The sequence below is a fragment of the Hemiscyllium ocellatum genome, chromosome 2 (genome assembly GCF_020745735.1).
Source record: "Hemiscyllium ocellatum isolate sHemOce1 chromosome 2, sHemOce1.pat.X.cur, whole genome shotgun sequence".
Lineage (NCBI taxonomy): Eukaryota > Metazoa > Chordata > Chondrichthyes > Orectolobiformes > Hemiscylliidae > Hemiscyllium > Hemiscyllium ocellatum.
In genome coordinates this window covers 38,308,286-38,328,888 of record NC_083402.1, presented here as the reverse complement: position 1 = coordinate 38,328,888, position 20,603 = coordinate 38,308,286, and the positions used below count along the sequence as shown (strand labels likewise).

Sequence of the window (20,603 nt, the reverse complement as noted above, 5' to 3'; positions counted from 1 at the left end):
AAATAATAGCAGAACATGACACCTCCCTTAAGGTTAAACCAATCGATCATATGGTGGTGAAGTGGTAGTGTGCAAGCTCACCCACAGTTCAGAGAGGTTTTTTTTCCTAGTTTCTTGAAATTAGGCATTGTTATGATTAAATCTTTTAATCTCATTTTTACAAACTATTTAAATGAAATAATTTAGTGATCAGAAATTGGCAATTTTTGCCTTTTAATATGACGAGTAAACCACTCAGCCTTTATAGCCTGTTCGGCCATTCAATAAGATCATGGCTGATTTTAACATCCGCTCTACATTCCTGCATATCCCCGATAATCTTCCATCTTTAATAATCAAGAATCTACCTGTCAACCCCTAGTTATCGATTCTCCTACAAATTAAATTAGCCTTTTCACACCCTCACGGTCTTGCATTAAGTCACCCCTTAGCTTTTCTACACTCTGGAGGATAGAGGCCTAGCCTTTCCTCATCATACAAACCAGTAATCCCAGTGAGATGCAGACTTACCAATGGAGCAGAAAACCTTAGTCTACTCCTGCTCCTATTTTTTATCAGCTTTAGCCCGTTCAGCCATTCAGTATAGACAGGGCTGATTATCCAATTCAGTACCCTGCTCCCGCTTTCTTTCAATATCCTCTGATCGCCAAGAACTACATCAATCTTTAATTTTTGACTCAATCACTTTGCAGCAGAAGATTCCACCGACTCTCACTCCCTGGATGAATAAATTTCTTCTAACCTGAATCCTAAATGGCCTACTCCATATCCTGACATGGAGACTACCCTACTCTTGTATTCAAGCACTTCCAGGAAGATTAGGTGCAGGGTCATCTGTGTTGTATTCCAACACGATTATTTGGCTTCGATTCTAAATTAAGGTCCAAAGTAGAAATGCTTGCATACTCACCCAACTGTGACACCCAGTTCACCAAAGTACAACGCTATGGATTTAGTCATGCGAGGTGATAACACCTGATAATACGAATATGATTTTAAAAATCTTCAATGAAGTGAATTTGCACAAAATCTGTAGGCTGCAGCGTCTGAACATGGATACTGAGATCAAGTCAAGGGAAATAATGAGATTGGGCAGCTTTGTGAAGCAAACTCATTGGACACAGCCTCAACCACTCTTGAGGATTTTAAATATTTGCTTTTAAAATAGGACAAAAGTAACAGAACCAGATTACTACCACTTGTTGGAAAAGACAAACCCCAAAGGTTAGTTTCAAGCTCCTGTACATTGGTCCATTTGCTTTTAATATACTTTTACTACACAATGCTATTTAAATTCTTTACCCTTTTAGATTTAAACATATTGAGTAATTCACTATGGTTTGTGAACAAAGCCCAATACTGACTGGATTCAAGAGTCAATTACATTGACACCAGGAATCCAGCACATAGCACAGAAACAAAAATGCCGCCTTAAATAACTTGACCCACAAAAATTACATTGCTTTACATACAAATAGGAAGTGATGAGAATATCACTTTGGGTATGTGCGTGCCACACTAGTTAGTCAAAATTTTTCTCTTTACCACATTTACAGTTTTACTGATCAGTTTCGATAGTTTTCTACTTCTTGCTTTAAATCAGCAATTTGTTCTTTTTCTGTGATAATCCCTCAGTTGGAACCCTCAGTATTCTCACTTTATGGGTTTTTTCAAAGAACTGCAAAGATCACTGAACAAATAGCTAAAGAAGTCAATTTATCAATAATTACCCTTGCCTAAAACCTGTGAAGTGAAAATGAAATCTTGTCCAGGCAGCGAGCCGTGGAGGGGGTTGTTAGGGCCGATTGCCTGCCCCTCTTCTGCGGTTATGTTTGCTCCTTCTCCAGGGTGTCCCTGGAGAAGGAGCAGTGTCCACCAAACACCCTTGAGATTTTCAGGGAAAGATTTAATCCCTGCCCTCCACTTCACTGTTTGATCATGCAGCATTGCCCTTTGATAAGGGCACTACTTGTCACTGGCTGCTCAGGTGTCTCCTTTCTTCCTGGTGGTGGAAATATAAGAAAGATGTACACACTAGTTGTTTCTTTCATATGTCTGACACCTGCACACATACGACATGTGTTGTGCGTGTGTAACAGGAGTGACAAGAGAGAAAAAAATAAACAGGAGTGACAGAGGTTCTGCTCACATAACTGGCTCTGAGGGAGCTGGATCAGTGGGTGTATGTGAAGGACTCGCCACTTTTCTATATAGAAGACAGGAACCTCTGAACAGCCTGGCACCAGAAAAAAAAAATAAAATCTTTGTTCTTGTTGGAGACATTTTAACTAAGTCAGAGGAGTGTACTACACAGAAATTTCATTAGATCCTGCTACAGCAGTTTATTCCATTGCCCATATGGAAGCAGTCCAACTTCCTCATTTCATGGTGTGTCTTCAGCAGCCTCGCACATCATCAAGCATCAAATAGTACAACTACCAACAGGTACAAAACAAAATCTGCCCTAGTAATCTAGACTTCATTCCCTTGCCTCTATAATTAGCTACAGATCTGCTTTTGTTATTTTGACTCATTCTCCAAGATCAGAGAGCAAAGCGGAAGGATAAGTGAACAAGAATTCCAGTTACTTTCATCTTTTCCAAGAGGCTGTGCTCATTTGAGCCCTTACGTGCTCTCCTTTCATTCAGTTTCTCTTTGATTACTGTGGCATTCAAGTCTCAGTGAGTATTATGGCCCAAGAACCAGCCATTACCAGAACTGGTTATTCCATTCCAACAACTTATTCACCTTCCAAGGTGAAGATGAGACACAGCATGTGCATCCTAGACTTATTCAAACAGAGCAGAGGATGTAGTTCACCCAAGCTAAACCCCAGAAGCTTTCTAAAGTAATTATGCAAGACTGATTATTTCTTAAAGCATAGCTATAAAAGTTATCCTCTCCCTTTATTCAACTGATGAGAAATTTTGGCTGTGAGACTGAAGAACATGTATTGACATAACACCATGCCATTTCGCTTTACAGTCAATTAATGAATGCTGAAGTGAAATCACAACTGTAACGTAGGCAGATATGGTAGCCAAAGTGAATAAAGAAAGATCCTCCAAACAGTAACAAACGAACAGAGTCTGAAGCCAATAAATGTTAATGTAGAGAGAGAAAAAATAAAGTGCGACCAGGAGAATTAAAATCAAATATGTTTTCTTTTCTATCCATCCTCAATCTGAAGAGGAGCCAAGTAATTTATCTGAAAAACAGTATCCCGATTAGGGTCACAATCTCTTAGCATTACATCTGCCCAAAATAAATATTTAAAAATTGTGCATAAACTCAACTTTCTGATTCATAATCACGTTACCATCAAGTCAGAACTGACACCTATAGAACTTTATGGGAAAGCTGAATTAGCCAAATCTATACATTTTTTGATCAGATTAAATCAGTGATTGTTAACATTGAGTTTCTAACAGTAATTTAAAAAAAAAACACAAGAGATTACTAAAATTTAGGAGGAAGTTTAACTTGTAGTTAGAACAGTTTTTCAAAGCACTAGGACCATATTTACAGGACCACACAATTTAAATTTGAAACAATTTAGGCTTTACCTGCAAAATGCTGAGGAGAATGGTTATTTTGCACTGCATTGGAACCTTTGTTGCTTTTTGCAAGACTTCCTTCACGATGTGATTGTTTGGGGGAATCAGAAACCCACTTTGGAGTTACGACTGCATAACGCAAGAGCTCTTCATACTCATCCTTACAGGTAGAGTAAAGAAACATATTTAGTATCATAAAAATTCTACTTTTTAAAAGTAACATCAGTGCACTCAAGAAAATTAAAAACTCTCAGCAGAAACTATAACTTTTTAAAAAATGATAAAAGCAGAATATTCCAGATGTTAGAAATACTCCGCAGAAAAAAAGAGAGTTGCAACACTTCAGGTCAATGACCTTGTTACTGATTACTGATCTAAAATGTCAAATCACTTGCATCACCAAAGACCGGAGGATTTCCAGCATTTTCTAATGATTTTAAATTCCAAGTCAATTTTATATTGGTTGATTTGAGTACATTAGTCTTTTCAATATTTCAAAGACCAACACATTACATTTTGACATTACATGGATCCTGCTACAAAGAAACATTTTTGGTCTTGGATGATATAATTGCCCGAATATTTCAAAATTAGACAAGTCAACACAATATTACAATAATATCTTATTGTATCTTATAATAATCTCTTTATCATGAGATGGATCTCGCAACTTCAGCAAATGCAGATTGGGCATCTGCTAGAATTCTGAACAGTATTCTATTCTACAATTTTGCCAGTCTTGCCAAAGTTGGAAGATGTATCTATAGTAATAAGTTGGGAAAACATCGAGCCAAACATCCTGCAACTGGTTATAAGCATTTATAAGCATTCAGACACTGGTTATAAGCATGAGAGTTTAAGTTTAATTAGTTACATATATATTCAGACTTTATGATACATTCATCTAAAATTAGTGTGTTTCGACACTTACTTTAACCCACAAAGACACTAATTCATTGGCCAAGTGTAACTTCAGCTGCACTAAATGGTTTTCTGAAATTTTGTGGGTTTGTGTGTTGATTTCACAACTCATTTCATTGAAAATTGCGTCCACGGCAAGACATGCAGACTGTTAAAGGTTATCTACATATTTCACAAGACAGATCTCACTAATATCAGGCATCAGCGACAGGATTCTTCAAAAGAAAATTGACCAAATTCAGAATTTTTCCATTTGATTTTTTTTTCCAAATTGAAAAAGATTTAGAATTTTTTTAATATAAAATTCTAAAATTACTATAAAATAGTATAACAATCTTATTGAATAACAACCAAACTATTACTCTACTTCACAAGAACTAGGGAAAAAATTCTACCCATACTACAATTCAATAAATAATTAAACAAAATAAACTAAATTAAAATTAGATTGAAGTAAAATTACAGCACTCAGCGCAACCCCAAAGTTCCCCATCACCGGGAGCGTCAGTTGGCATACCCATATTTATTTGGGATTCTTCCCCTCAGGGACCCTTGGCCCACCAGACACAGCCCTCAGGGCTCACAGAGGCCCTCATCAACATAGCTGACAAGCCTGTGTCCATATAGTTCAAAAAGGGCTGCCATGTCCTCTTAAAAAAAAAACGACCATTTTCTGGTGTGTTATACTTATAAGTCAGTCCAGTGGGATACGTTCCATAACTACCTAAGCCATCCCGAAGGTCTTGGGGATTTTCCGATATCCACTTCATCAGAATGTTCTACCTCACACAACAAAAGAATATTAAACTGTTTCTTGCCATGCACACCTAAAGAGGGCAAAATCGACAGACCCGACAGGAGGGATGCCGGATCTACCTTGACCTCTGTTCCCAAGATCCCTTCCAAAACACTTGCTACAGCACTCCAATACCTATGCAACTTGTGGTATGACCACAAGTAAATGGGAAAGAGTACCAATATCTGTTTTGCATTTGGGACACATTAGATACATTCCTTTTTTAAATTTCGAAAGCCACTCCACAGCCAAATAGATGCTGTGGAGAACCTTCAGTTGCATTGCCTGCATCCTATTACAATTTGAAATCTTCCTCACTTTCTCCCAGGTATCCTCCTATGCCTGACGAGATCTCCACCTTCAATTCCAGAATCCAGATCCCGCACAGCCAATGTCCTTCGAGGAACTACCTCCTAGTAAATGGTAGAAGCTACTAATTGAGAATATAACTGTGGACCGACGTAACCTCCTCTCCACAACAGACTTATAGGGATTAACCAGTAATGTAGTCTTTTTCTGCATAAAGCTCCTCATCTGAAAACAGAAGTAGTCCCCACTGGACAATTCATATTTCTGGCTCAGCTGATCGAAAGACATCATGACCTTCCTCTCAAATAAGTCTCCCAAACAGGAAACTCCTCTAGACTGCCAGAACCTAAAGCCAGAATCCAACAATCCTGGCATTCCTACTATGGAAGTAGGAAATGGAAGTTTAAAATAAATTGCCCTCGTTTTGTCACATCATTCTCCAAGCTTTAACCGTGTTAAGGACAATCCGATTTCTGCAATGCTCCATGACAGTCCTCACCTTGTCCATAAGGAAATTAATAAAGGGGCATTTTGCTTGGGAGGCCTCGATGTCCAGCCAAATTAACCTTGGGTCCTGGCAAGCCCAATCAATCAATCATTCACACAGAATAATAGGGAACTTAATTGATATTTCTTGAAATTTGGAAAGTCCACCACCCCCATCCCCTCTGGAAGCTGCAATTTAGCAAGCTTACTAAAAGGTCAACTGCGATGCCAGATGAAAGAACCGAACCAGCTGTTAAGCCTCAGTAACCCTTCCCGAGTAGCATTTGCATGGGATATAATAAACGAGGAAGAACATTCATTTTGACCATAGCTATTCTACCCAACCAAGATATTGGTAGAGCCTCCCAATGCTAAAGGCCCTGTCTTATCTACTCCAGCAACTGCACAAAATTAACTTTGATCAATTATATAAAAGCCAGAGTAATAAAAATACCCAAGTACAGGAAACCTCTCTGTGTCCTGAAAGGGAATCAGATTCCACCCTCAAGAGTGGGTACTCCAACAAGTCCTAAGAGGCAGTCCTGACTGTACAAATAATTATACATGTCCAACATTATCCTGGCCAACATGGTTAGCATTGCTGCCTCACAGCACCAGAGACCCGGGTTCAATTCCTGCCTCAGGCGACTGTGTGTGGAGTTTGCACATTCTCCCGGTGACTGCGTGGGTTTCCTCCTGGTGCTCCGGCTTCCTCCCACAATCCAAAAATGTGCAGGTTAGGTGAATTGGCCATGCTAAATTGCCCGTAGTGTTACGTGAAGGGGTAAATGTACGGGAATGGGTCTAGGTGCGTTTCGCTTCGGCAAGTCGGTGTAGACTTGTTGGGATGAAGGACCTGTTTCCACACTAAGTAATCTAATCTAAAAGCTCGCTCCAAAATCCAGCCAGGCCAGGCACTTCACCACTTTGGAGCTGCCTCACCACCTCCTATATCTCTTGGATTCAAAAGGGACACCTGGGAACTCAATTTTCGCCAACCTGTCCTCACAGCCCTCCAACCGGTACAACTCAACAGAATTTGCTAAATGCCACATTAATCTTCTTGGAATCGCAAGAAAGAATAACAGCACACTTTCTGACTGATGTGATAGATTGGGTGGGGGTGTGGGGTGGAAATGGGGACACTCTTCTTTTTGCCAGATATGCCAAGTATCTACCCAGCTTATCACCAGACTCGAATGATTTCTGTTTTGCAAAAGATATCTCCCTCTTTGCAGTCTGGGTGAGCACAGAGTACAGATGCCCCAAGGGCTGTAATCCGCTACAACCTGGTCAGATGGCCTATCAAAGTATGCCATCTTGCTGCCTCTAACTGGACTTCAAGCATACGCCATTGCTCTCCCCTCTACCGCTTCTGGGCTGCCAAGTAAGAAATAATCAAACCCCTTGCACAGGCCTTGACACTCTCCCATAGCACAAAGAGGTTACTGGTTGTACCTGAACTAATATCCCCAAAAATTTTAAATTCCCGTGAAAACAAAATATAAAATTTACTGTCCTTCAGGAGAAAAGAATCCATGCGCCAATGATGCGAGCCTGTCCTATTGCTTCTAACTTTAACCTCCAGATACAATGCCCCAATACCAAAATTGGGCAACACCAAATCCAAAAAGCCCGGTGGAGCAAAAAACATATCAATCCTAGAGGGGCATTTCTGTGGTTAGAGAAGGTAATGTCCCGACCCTAAGGGTGAAGGAATCTCCACATATCCACCAGCCCTAACTCCCCACTCAGGTCCACCAGTTGTAGGGATTGCAGGGAGTTGCTTGCAAGACCCCTCGGCATCCTGTCTACCTTGGTGTCCATAAGACGATTGATGCCCCCCCCCATAATCAGTGGTGTACTCCAAGAGCCATTAACCTGGAAAGTGCATCCATTAAAAATTTGAGGGGGTGTGCCAAGGGGCAATAAAACATTCAAACCCCCGTACACCTCCCCAGGTATTAAAGTGTTGAGGATTACAAACTGCCCACATTTGTCCTTAATTTGGTATAACAGCTGAAATGGAAGATTCTCCTGCTTTAACTATTCCTCTGCTTTTAGAATTAAAAGCAGAGAAAAACACTTGGCTGAACCCTGCCTGCTGTAACTTTAAAATGCTGCTTATTGCCAAAATGTGTTTCTTGCAATAGGGCAACATCGACCCTATTTTTTCTGAGATTCGAAACGATCTTCTTTCTCTTAATCAGGTGAATGACTCCCCTTAATATTCTAGGTCCACCATTTAAATGAACAATTCACCACAGCCATCTGAAACAGCCCATGACTCCACCCCCACCACCACGTCCCACAACCATGCACCTTATAACAAGAACATTAGACTTTGGCATTCAACCTGTCCCAGCCGTACATCAATCAGTAATGACTCTGGTCAATAAAACCCCAAAGCCTCCCTAATCGCAAACCAAGAGAAAGAAAATAAAAAGGGCAATATAGACAAGGGGAGGGGAGAAAGAGAAAAAAAAAAGGGCCCCATATGAGCAATCCAGGGAATCAGAGAAAACAAAGGAAATACTCTTATCCATATTACTTGAACCGGCCAGTCTATTTTAAAGTGTTCAGTAAGTCCTTTGTCTTTTCTGCCGAATCCAAATTATACATGGACCCTCGTGGATGAAATGTAACACTGCAGGGTACCTTAGTCTCCTGAATATTCAAGTCGCTCAGCCTCTTTACTTCAAAGGTCTTCCTCTTGTGGATCACAGCCACAGAAGTCCTAAAATGTCCCTTGTAGATCAGGGCCTGTGGATCCTTCCCCAGTACTCTGGAAACTTCCAAAACCATTTGCTCATCTCTAGAGTGCTAGAGTCACACTAGGACCAGGCAGGAGTGTGGGTCTGATCCAGGCCAGCACACTGCGACCTGGTGGGCCTGCTCGACTTGCACCCAGCCGCCCTCAGCTTTCAGCTTCAAGAACTGCGGGAGCCATTGCTCCAGATAGCAGACTACCTGGCCTTCTTCCCATTCAGCGGCCCAATAAGGTAGATGTTCTTTGTCAACCTCGATTTGAGGTCGACCTGCTCCGCTAAGGCCCGTACCTACCTTTCCAGGGTTTGAACCTGACCTGCCAAGGATTCTGCTGCTTCACCTCTTCCAAACACTGCCCAAGACACCGGATCTCCTGCTCGTGCTTTTGAAGCATGGTCGAGATAGTTTCCAGCCGTTTCGGGTCTCCATTGCTGAATCAATGTTCACAGAGTTTCACGAAGGCTGAGACTAGGCTCTGCTGTGCAGCTACTTCCAAAGAAGCATGCATGGAGATCAATGCCACAGCCGCAGGTGTGCCCACTGCTACGGAGAATGCCCTCCTTGTTGCGATCCACACAGCACTTTGCCCATAGTTAGCTTCACTGATCCCCAAAACTAATGCACAAAAATTGCCGATTTTTACCAAAATAACTAATAAGGAGAGGGTAAAAGCACCACCTTGCCTGGGTTATGGTGCAGAGCGCAGCAGGGCAGACCTGTTGGATCACCACCATCTTGGATCTACTCCATTTGACATTTTAAACTAAAAAAAATTCATGTGATGCAAGCATCACTCACTAGACCAATCTTTATTGCCCATTATAAATTCCCTCGAAGATGGTGGTGATGAGTTGCCTTCTTGAACCACTGTAGTTGCTTTGCTGTAAGAACACCCATAATGCTATGAGGGAGGGAGTTGCAGGATTTTGTCTCTGTGACACTGAAGGAACTTTCCAAGTCAGGATAATGATTGGCTTGGAAGGGAACTTGCAGATGGCTATGCTTCTATGTACATGCTGCCCTTGCCCTTCTAGATAGTAGTGGTCAGGGGTTAGTACAGCGCATTCCAAAGAGTCTTGGTGAATTTTTGCAGTGTATCTTATAGATGGCAATTGTGTGTTAGTGGTGGAGGCAATTAACGTTTGTAGATGCATCATTGCAAGCAGCACTCAAAATAAATGGGGACTGTCAGCAAATTCAGCCCTCAAAAATCACACAGTGATCCAGGAGATTGGTCAAGGGTATACCAGAGAAATGTGGAATGAGCAAACACCAGATGTAGAATGAAAAAATGTCTTCTTTCAAAATTTTGCCAATCACAGGGCTGCAAAGGGGGAAGTGGTTGCCAAGAAACATTCTAATGGCAGCAAGTTTGGATAGAGGGGACAGAATGGAGTTGGCTTAAAAACAAATAAAGTGGTATGCAGGGGGTTAATGAAAGGAAGGGAGATTGCCAAGAGGAACAAACTGTCTTAAACGCATCAGTAAGGAACACTGAGGTAATTGGAAATCAGAAATGTTATAGTATTACTGGTATTCCAAACAGCATAACTAGCAATGATAGACGGACCTCAGTGGTTCCAAAACCAACAGATCAAATTCATGCTCTGCCACATCTTACCATGAATGGCGATGGACAATGAAACAACTAATAGGAGGCAACATCTCTGCAAGTGACCCCATCCTCAATGATATGGGAATCCTGCACTCGACCCCAGTATCACGCACCTGACAGTATCCAGAGAATTTGATTTATCGTGGGGCGGCAGAGTGGCTTCGTGGTCAGCACTGCTGCCTCACGGTACCAGGAACCTGGGTTCAATTCCAGCTTTGTGCAAACTGCACACAGTTGCCCATTCTTCCAATATTTCCTCTGGGTGCTCTGATTTCCTCCCACAATCCTAAGATGTGGTAGGTGAATTGGCCATGGGAAATTGCACATAGTGTTCAGGGATGTATAGGTTGGATACATTAATCAGGGGTAAATATAAGGTAGGGGAATGGGTCTGGATTGATTACTCTTCGGAGGGTCATTGCGAACTTGTTGGGCCAAAGGGCCTGTAGAGATTCTATGAATTGCATATGGTATGGAGACATGACTGAAGCCATTGGATACTGCAAGGACTTGCCCCTGACAAAATTCAGGCAGAGGTGGCATGAGAGTGACTGCTCTTGACATCAAGAGTGATTGAGAAAAACTGTTTCACAATTTTGCCATTTTACATATGGCATCAAGCATGTCCAAGCTCAGCAGCATTGTGGGTTTACCAAAGCAAATACACTGTACGAAGTATCCACTAAAAAGATTCACCTGCTTAAACGATGACTCATTGGTTCCTAATTCTCCTATGAATGGAGACATTCTTGTCACATTCACTGTCAAAATCAAACAGTATTAATGTCTTAGGAGAGTGCTGATTGGTTGGCAGAGGCATTGCTGTGGAGAATGTAGTGTTAACAAAGTATGACTGGTAACTGCCAAGCTTTGTTTAAATTTTAAACTTGGATCATTTGGATTGGTCAATGCATTGTTTTGGAAAATAAATCTAAAGAATGGCAGCCACATATTGTGTCGAGTTGAAACAGGTACAGTGAATGTGCATCTCCTTTCCACACTGAGCCTGACTGACAATCCGAAATTGGCTGCCAGCATAACCCATTGCTCACTTGTGTTATTTAGTACATAAGCAGGAGGCTGGAAGAGCACAGCAAGCCAGGTAGCATCAAGAGTGGAGAAGTCTGATGTTTTGGGCCTAACTATTTTGAATTCTAGCATCTGCAGATCTTTTGTCCCGAACGGCATTTGTATTATTTAGTAAGTGTTATCCAGAACATCTATCATCAGAGTTTAGACATAATTACAAACAGCAGAAATGCTAAGTTATTTGACACAATCTGTCAGACTTTGGGATCTACAGACTACATCCAGATCCATGCCATTAAAATTTGTGTTACATTCCTGATCTGCCCAATAGGTAGAATGTGTTTTTGATTTTGAAAGTGCCCAATCTACCTTAGGTCAAGGATCTCTAAAGTTTGAGCAACAGGTAAAGCTAGCTGTTTCACATTATAGCAAGATGAGTGATCTTAATAGAAATCAAAAGCAGCAGGGATGATGGGTAAATAAAGCATGGAGTGTAAGGACACAGATAACAGAATATGGAATCAAAAGCTAACCTAATGGGGACGACATGGCCACTGTGTATTGTTGTAAACAAACATCTGGTTCACCAATATGCTTTAGAGAAGGGAATCTGCTGTGTTTACCTGGTCAACCTACATATGACTCAATAATCACTACCATGTGGTTGACTCTTAACTGATCATTGAGTAATTAAAGCTGGCGTAGCCAGTGACATGCACATCCTATGAACCAATAACAGTGCTGAGACAGAAATGTTTCCCCCAAACCCCAGCAATACACAAAATCCAGCCATAATCATGCTCGCTCAGAGATATGCAGAAGTGCTCTAGAACACCTACAGGAATTTAAGAACTATTTAGTTCACATTATTTTGTTTGTTTTTGTCCTCCAATTTGGGGTATATTTACCAAACAACTATTCTTTAAATATTCAAAATGTTTAATTATGTTTAACTTAAGTATTCGAAAATGAAATTCCTCCTCCCTACCTGTAGATCAGAAGAAACTGAACTACCTCGATCTGAATCTTTAGGCAGTACAGGGCTGGAAATCCTCTCTTCATCGGAGGACATCTGCACAAGAGAAAGCAATCAATTTTTCTTTTTTTGATTATTGACTTCAGTCCAGAAGAGAAACAACAAATTAATAAAATTGTAATGACATCTGTTTACTATTCAGTCTTCCTCTGACCTACAAAGTATTAATTTTGCTGACCTCAATATAACCTGAGCCACCCCCACCCCCAGAATAGATATTATGTTAATATGCTTCTTGCAAACACAGACACATGGTTCACTGTAGACAATTCTGTTGGTCCACATGCATTGCCACTCGAAAGGATATATGAAACGTGAATCCAAACCTTTTATTTAAGAATATTTGCTCCAAAAATATGAATTTTTAAAAATAACTAAGCAAATATTTCAAGGAATTAATAGGGTCATGTCCAGCTCATTAAAGTCATTATTAAAGTTTAATCAAGTTACAAGTTTTCTGAATTATATCAATTTTCATATGAGGAGAAATTGCTAGCTCAAAATGGTACGAGTCTGGTTACTTCCAATTTTATTCTAATTGAATAAATTAATGCAACTTGAATTATTTTAGTAGAACATGCTGTTAACAGAATCTCACTTCAGCTGCATTTAAAAAAAAGTTCAATTTTAAAAAGCCCCACCAAAATCTTGTCAATCCACTGCATACTAAATTAGTTGAGATTTTCAACTCGATGAAAAGGAACCTTATTGAGGGCTGCTGAAATGAACAGAGCATGAAGCAGCATATATTTCTTCCAGTTCCGAAAATGTATAGGTGTTACACCAGAATTCAGACAGCAGGTTTCAATATGAAAAAAAAATTTGTAATGTTAATCTTTTTCCATGAAAGCCACTCAAGATACATCTGTATAGCAGCATTCAAACAGTGAAACATCCTAAGGTATAGGAAGGCAAGCAGACAAAATAAACAAAATGAGAGCTAAACAAGGAGACATTAGAAAAGGTTTCTAATGTGATTATATCATGGAATATGAGTATTATTGGCATTTATTGCCCATTCCATAATCGCCCTACAACAGATTAGCTTGCTAGAAAAGGGTTCTTAAGAATCAACCACATCACTGTAGGACCTGGAGTAACATGTTGGCCAGACAAGGCAACAATCGCACATTATTTTCTTCAGAAGGAAAAGAAGTAAACTTACACAAGATTTAGGAGTCCATTTGGCTTCTCAAACCTGCCCTACCATTCAACAAGACCATGATTGATCTGCCCAGGCATAGACTCCTTTTTCGTGCCAGTTCAGCATAGCTGACAATCCTCTATATTTTAAAAATCTACCACCTTCTCTTTAAATACTTCCAGTGATCTAGCATCCACAATTCTCTGGGAAAGAAAAGCTCAAACATTATTGCCCTTTGTGAAAAGAATTTAATTCACACCTCAGTTTTAAATGAGTGCCCCCTTTATCCTATAATTGTTCCTTAATTCAATACCGATCCCAGTTTTGATAAAGTAAACCACCTAATCCTAGAAACCAACTTTGATTATCGTATGCCAGTATATCATTTTTAAACATCCAGTGACCAAACTGTACACAGTAGAACAAAATTAATGTTTCAAGACCAATATTATTCTTCCCCAGTTAACAGTCATATCAGTCTAGAAACAATAACTGTTTCACTCTCCAGATGCTGCCAGACCCGAGTTTGCCCAGCAGTTTGTTATTTCAGATTTCCATTATCCCAGTATTTTACTTTCATTCAGTCAAATTATCATGCATTAAAATGTGAATAGCCGATGTCACAGAACTTAACATATAGATATTCCATGGCTTCCATGCTCACTTAAAACTTACATCCTCAATACAAGTCTGTTCTTGTGTCCACATATGAAAAGGAAATTTATAACAGGACACCTATAGATTAAGTCAATAGGTATAACTGCAGTAGATGGAGATCAATGTAAGGAACTGTTGTTAGGTCAACCACTAATATGCTACCACTAATAAAAGCAAACAGTCAAGATAAATGGATAACCAGTGAGATTTGGAGGTCCAAATCTAGAAATCACCAAAGTTAAAAGTTAAAGTTAACAGCCTTTGATATCAAGATAGCTATAATAAAATGAACTAAAATTTGTTACGACTGTACAGAGCTCCTCCTGGACCCGATCTGGAGTACTACATTAAATGCAATACACTTCGAAAGGTGATGCTGGTCTTGAAAAGAATGGCGCACAGTTCACTAGAAAGGTACCATCGCTACAAGGGAATGCACAGGTTATCTACCTGCCAGGAGAAAGTGAGGACTGCAAATGCTGGAGATCAGAGCTGAAAATGTGTTGCTGGAAAAGCGCAAGTCAGGCAGCATCCAAGGAGCAGGAGAATTGACGTTTCTGGCATGAGCCCTTCTTCAGGAATGAGGAGCGTGCGCCAAGCAGGCTAAGATAAAAGGTAGGGAGGAGGGACTCGGGGGATGGGCGTTGGAAATGCGATAGGTGGAAGGAGGTTAAGGTGAGGGTGATAGGCCAGAGTGGGGGTGGGGGCGGAGAGGTCAGGAAGAAGATTGCAGGTTAGGAAGGTGGTGCTGAGTTCGAGGGTTGGGACTGAGACAAGGTGGGGGGAGGGGAAATGAGAAAACTGGAGAAATCGGAGTTCAACCCTTGTGGTTAGAGGGTTCCTAGGCGGAAGATTAGGCATTCTTCCTCCAGCCGTCATGTTGCTGTGGTCTGGCAATGGAGAGTCCAAAGACCTGCATGTCCTTGGTGGAGTGGGAGGGGGAGTTGAAGTTTTGAGCCACGGAGTGGTTGGGTTGGTTGGTCCAGGTGTCCCAGAGGTATTCTCTGAAACGTTCCGCAAGTAGGTGGCCTGTCTCCCCAATATAGAGGAGGCCACATCGGGTGCAGCGGATGCAGTAAATGATGTGTGTGGAGGTGCAGGTGAATTTGTGGCGGATATGGAAGGATCCCTTGGGGCCTTGGAGGGAAGTAAGGGGGGAGGTGTGGGCACAAGTTTTGCATTGCTTGCGGTTGCAGGGGAAGGTGCCAGGAGTGGAGGTTCGGTTGGTGGGGGGTGTGGACCTGACAAGGGAGTCACGGAGGGAGTGGTCTTTTCGGAACGCTGATAGGGGAAGGGAGGGAAATATATCCCTGGTGATGGGGTCCGTTTGGTGGTGGCTGAAATGACGACGGATGATACAATGTATATGGAGGTTGGTAGGGTGGTAGGTGAGTGGGGTTCTGTCTTGGTGGCGATTGGAGGGGTGGGGCTCAAGGGCGGAGGAGCGGCAAGTGGAGGAGATGCGGTGGAGAGCATCGTCGATCACGTCTGGGGGAAAATTGCAGTCTTTGAAGGAGGCCATCTGGGTTGTACGGTATTGGAACTGGTCCTCCTGGGAGCAGATGTGGCGGAGACGAATGAATTGGGAATATGCGATGGCATTTTTACAGGGGGCAGGATGGGAGGAGGTGTAGTCTAGGTAGCTGTGGGAGTCGGTCAGTTTGTTGTAAATGTCCGTGTTGATTCGGTCGCCCGAGATAGAAATGGAGAAGTCTAGGGAGGGGAGGGAGGAGTCTGAGACGGTCCAGGTAAATTTGAGGTCAAGGTGGAAGGTGTTGGTAAAGTTGATGAACTGTTTGCTGCCTCGTGCTCCCATGAGGAGGTTGCCGATACAGTCATCGATGTAGCGGAAGAAAAGGTGGGGGGTGGTGCCAGTGTAGCTGCGGAAGATGGACTGTTCCACATATCCTAAGAAGAGGCAGGCATAGCTGGGGCCCGTGCGGGTGCCCATGGCTACTCCTTTGGTTTGGAGGAAGCGGGAGGATTGTAAAGAGAAGTTGTTCAGAGCGAGGACCAGTTCAGTTAGTCGAAGGAGGGTGTCAGTAGAAGGGTACTGGTTGGTACGGCGGGAAAGGAAGAAGCGGAGGGCTTTGAGTCCTTTCTGATGGGGGATGGAGGTGTACAGGGACTGGATGTCCATGGTGAAGATAAGGCGTTGGGGGCCGGGGAAGCGAAAATCATGAAGGAGATGGAGGGCGTGGGTGGTGCCCCGAACGTAGGTGGGGAGTTCTTGGACTAAGGGGGACAGGACCGTGTCGAGGTATGCAGAGATGAGCTCAGTGGGACAGGAGCAGGCTGAGACAATGGGTCGGCCGGGGCTGTCAGGTTTGTGGATTTAGGGCAGGAGGTAGAAACGGGCAGTGCGGAGTTGTGGGACTATGAGGTTGGAGGTGGTGGATGGGAGATCCCCTGAGATGATGAGGTTATGGATGGTCTGGGAGATGATGGTTTGGTGGTGGGAGGTGGGGTCATGGTCAAGGGGGCAGTAGGACCAAGTGCATTTTGTCCCTTTTCCAGATTGAATTCCATATTAAAAAGAAAACCTTTTGGGTAGTCCAATATTCTACGTACTAGGGTTTTCTTATGTACTTTTCCCTGCACATTTTACACTTCTCTGGGGGCACTGCAATATTGAATATGACTCTAGATAATTAAAAGTTCAAATTTGCTTTTACTTAGCATCTCATCACAAAATGTTCCAAATCACTTCACAGCCGATGAATTAAACTGCACTTAGGGGAAAACAGACATTTTTCCCAACAAAGGTTCCAGAAAAATCAATGACAACAAGATCTGATAATCAATAATTTCTGGTGTGAAGACTCAGAAGCAATCTTACTCCGATTGCCATGCTAATCAAATATTGGTATGAATTCTTTTATATTCATTGAAGCAGGCTCCTCAGTGTAACATCCCAACCCAAAGACCCACAGTTGGCTACACACGACTAAATACTCACTGTCGAAGAAAGGATTGCAAAACACAACCTAAGTCAAATTCCCAAACTAAGCCATAGCAACATTATGCAAAAAAAGGTGTTGCAGATAAACTGCACACTGGAAGCTTTTCAATCTAACTCCTATTCTATCTCAACCCATGCCTTTTCTAACCATCCGTCCACCTTCAACCCTAGTGACAAATCAGAAGGGACACTGCATTTTCCTTCAATCTTGCATCAAATAACGTTACAAATAATCTTGCATGTGAGCAAAATCTGAAACTCTTACATTTTTTCAATTTGACAGTTACCCATAGAGTCATGCAGCATGGAAACAGATCCTTCAGTCCAACTTTACCATGCCGACTACATTCCCAAACTAAGCTGGTCCCATTTAACTGGTACCAAAGAAAGCACATGCAATCTGCCTTTATGACTACTGCCCAGTGACTGTAACCTCCATAATCATTTTGAGGTACTGGTCATAGCCTATATCACCTCAATCCCATGCAATTTGCCTACTGACGTAATATGTCCACGACAGAAGCCATTTCCCTAGCCCTGCACTCATCCCTGGAAAATCTGGACAAGGACACCTACATCAGACTCCTACTCTTCGACTACAGTTCTGCCTTCACCACCATTATCCCCTCCTGACTGATCTCAAAACTCTAAGACCTAGGTCTCAGCTCCACCCTCTGCAACTGGGTCCTCAGCTTCCAAACCATGGACTGCAATCAATGAAGATAGACAACTGCACCTCCATGATACTCTCTACACTGGAGCACACCCTCCCCACTCCACCCAAAATGCTGCAGTCCCCTAATGTATTCGTGATTGTGCAGCCAAATTCTGAACCAATGCCATTAACAGGTTTGCTGACGACACCACCATGGTAGAATGGATATCAAACAATGATGAGTCAGAATACAGAAAGGAGGTAGAGGGCTTGATGTCATGGTGCAATGATAACCTCTCATTCAATGTCAGCAATATAAAATAACTGATCGTTGACTTCTGAAAGAATGGAGCAGAATACACCCCCACGCACATCAAAGCAAGTTTGACAGGGCTGAGAGCGTTCTAGGAGTGATGATAACCAACCACCTGTCCTGAACAACAATAATAGATGCGAATGTCTAGAAGGCATAACAATGTTTCTTTTTCCTCAGGAATCTTAGGAAATTCAGCATGTTCACAATGACTTTTACTAAATTTTACAAGTGCACCACTGAAAACATACTATCCAGGTGCATAGCGACCTGATACAGCAATTGCTCTGTCCCAGACCAAAATAAACTATAGAAAGTTGTGTGCACAACCCAGACCATTATGAAAGCCAACCTTCCACCCGCAGACTCCATTTACACCGTTCGCTGCTGCTGAAAGGTCGTCAAAAACTCCATCCACCCTAGTAATGCTCTCATACAACCTCTTCCGTCAGGCAGAAGACACAGAAGCTTGAAGACACAAACCAGCAGGTTCAAGTACAGCTTCTTCCTTTCCATTATTCTTCATTTCCTGAAGAAGGGATTATGCCCAAAACGTCAAATCTCCTGTTCCTTGGATGCTGCCTGACCTGCTGCGCTTTTCCAGCAACACATTTTCAGCTACAATAAATCAAACTAAACTTGTCTGCATTTGGCCCTCTAAAACATTCCTATTCACACACCTATCCAAATATCTTTTAAATATTGTAACTACCTGCATTCACCACTTCCCCTGGTAGATAAGTTAATAATAGAAGTGAAATGGTCTCTGTGCCTTAGCATGTAATGAAGTCAACAAAAAAAATCAGGAATAAATGTAATTGTTTGACCAATGGCTGAATTCTGTTCGGTCAGATTCTTAAAACTACCTTCATCGCCACAACAAAGTCTGAACTCTCACACGAGGTGCGAGCGCTTTTCACATCTTCAACAAGGTGGTTAGCTCTGCTGCCTCACAGGCCAGAGACCCAGGTTCAAGTGTGTGTGTGTGTGGGGGGGGGGGGGGGGGGGGGTTTGCACATTCTCCCCGTGTCTGCGTGGGTTTGCTCCGGTTTCCTCCCACAGTCACAAAGATGTGCGGGTCAGGTGAATATGCCAGGCTAAATTGCCCGTAGTGTTAGGTGAAGGGGTAAATGTAGGGGTATGGGTCAAGGTGGGTTGCTCTGGACTCGTTGGGCCGAAGGGCCTGTTTCCACACTATTAGCAATCAATCTGTAACCTGTTTGGTGAGACTCAGCTGCAGAGTCGGTAAGGAGCAGGCGGTTTGAACACTGGGCCTGACCCTCGGAATGGAGCTCAACCCGCCGCTAACGGAGTCCGTTAACGAACGGCGAGCTGTGGTTTTAACCCGCCCCGGTTTCACCGTGACTGAATTACCGAGCACCCTTACCATCAACGCTGTCCGCTGCTCCTACCCTCATCCGCGCTCCCTCCTGAACCGTTTCAAACGGGCCGCACGCTAATAACGGCCCAAACTATTGGCGGCTCCCGCCAGCAAGGCCCATCCCGATTGGCCTGGCGCGCAACCCCTACGCTGGACAGCCGTGAGCGCCGATTGGATGGAGCTTCCGGTCTCGCGTGGTTGCTATGGCGCAGGGACGCGGGAAGCTCCTCCCCGATTGGCTTAGCGTCTCTCCCTCGCTGCGCATGTGCACTGGCGACTGGTCAGAAGCTGTTTTGTTAGGGGATGATGTGGAGATGCTGGTGTTGGACTGGGGTGTACAAAGTTAAAAATCACACAACACCAGGTTATAGTCCAACAGGTTTAATTGGAAGTACACTAGCTTTCGGAGCGACGTGCAGGGCTCAATGCTAACACACAGAATTTATAGCAAAAATTTACAGTGTGATGTAACTGAAATTATACATTGAAAAATTGATTGTCTGTTAAGCCTTTCATCTGTTAGAATACAGTGATAGTTTCACTTCTTTCATGTGTAAATCACAAAACCTTTTTATATATAATGTTGCATTCTCGGGTTAGCTGTTAACAATGGTGATAGCTAGATAATATGTTGAAGGCATTGGCCCCCTGTGTTTTCTGTCTATGACCTGATGTTTAGATTGATTCTAATCTAAAAAGTGAGATAACGGAGTTTTACATAAATGTTTGAGCTCAGAGTTCTACATGAATGCCTGCAGGTTTTGAGCAAAGTACAATGTAACCCTTCACTACCACCTGATGAAGGAGCGTCGTTCTGAAAGCTAGTGTGCTTCCAATTGAACCTGTTGCCTATAACCTGGTGTTCTGGATTAATGGTGCTGGAAGAGCACAGCAATTCAGGCAGCATCCAAAGTGCAGCAAAATCGACGTTTCGGGCAAAAGCCCTTCATCAGTTGTGTGATTTTTAACTTTG

General features: G+C 42.5%; 1 protein-coding gene across 2 annotated transcripts in view; it reads right to left on the bottom strand.

Moving 5' to 3' along the window:
• poc5 (POC5 centriolar protein homolog (Chlamydomonas)) overlaps positions 1–19,721 on the bottom strand; it is a 79,930-nt gene extending 60,209 nt beyond the window's left edge. Inside the window, exons 1-3 of one of the 2 annotated variants that reach the window (XM_060835873.1) lie at positions 19,637–19,721; positions 12,471–12,554; positions 3,567–3,717 (exon numbers count right to left, since the gene is read on the bottom strand). In XM_060835873.1, the coding sequence (XP_060691856.1) occupies positions 3,567–3,717; positions 12,471–12,554; positions 19,637–19,639 (238 nt within the window). In that variant the 5' untranslated portion in view covers positions 19,640–19,721. The remainder of the gene's footprint in view (positions 1–3,566; positions 3,718–12,470; positions 12,555–19,636) is intronic. The other variant, XM_060835874.1, reaches the window with a different exon arrangement.
• Positions 19,722–20,603: the final 882 nt, after the last annotated feature.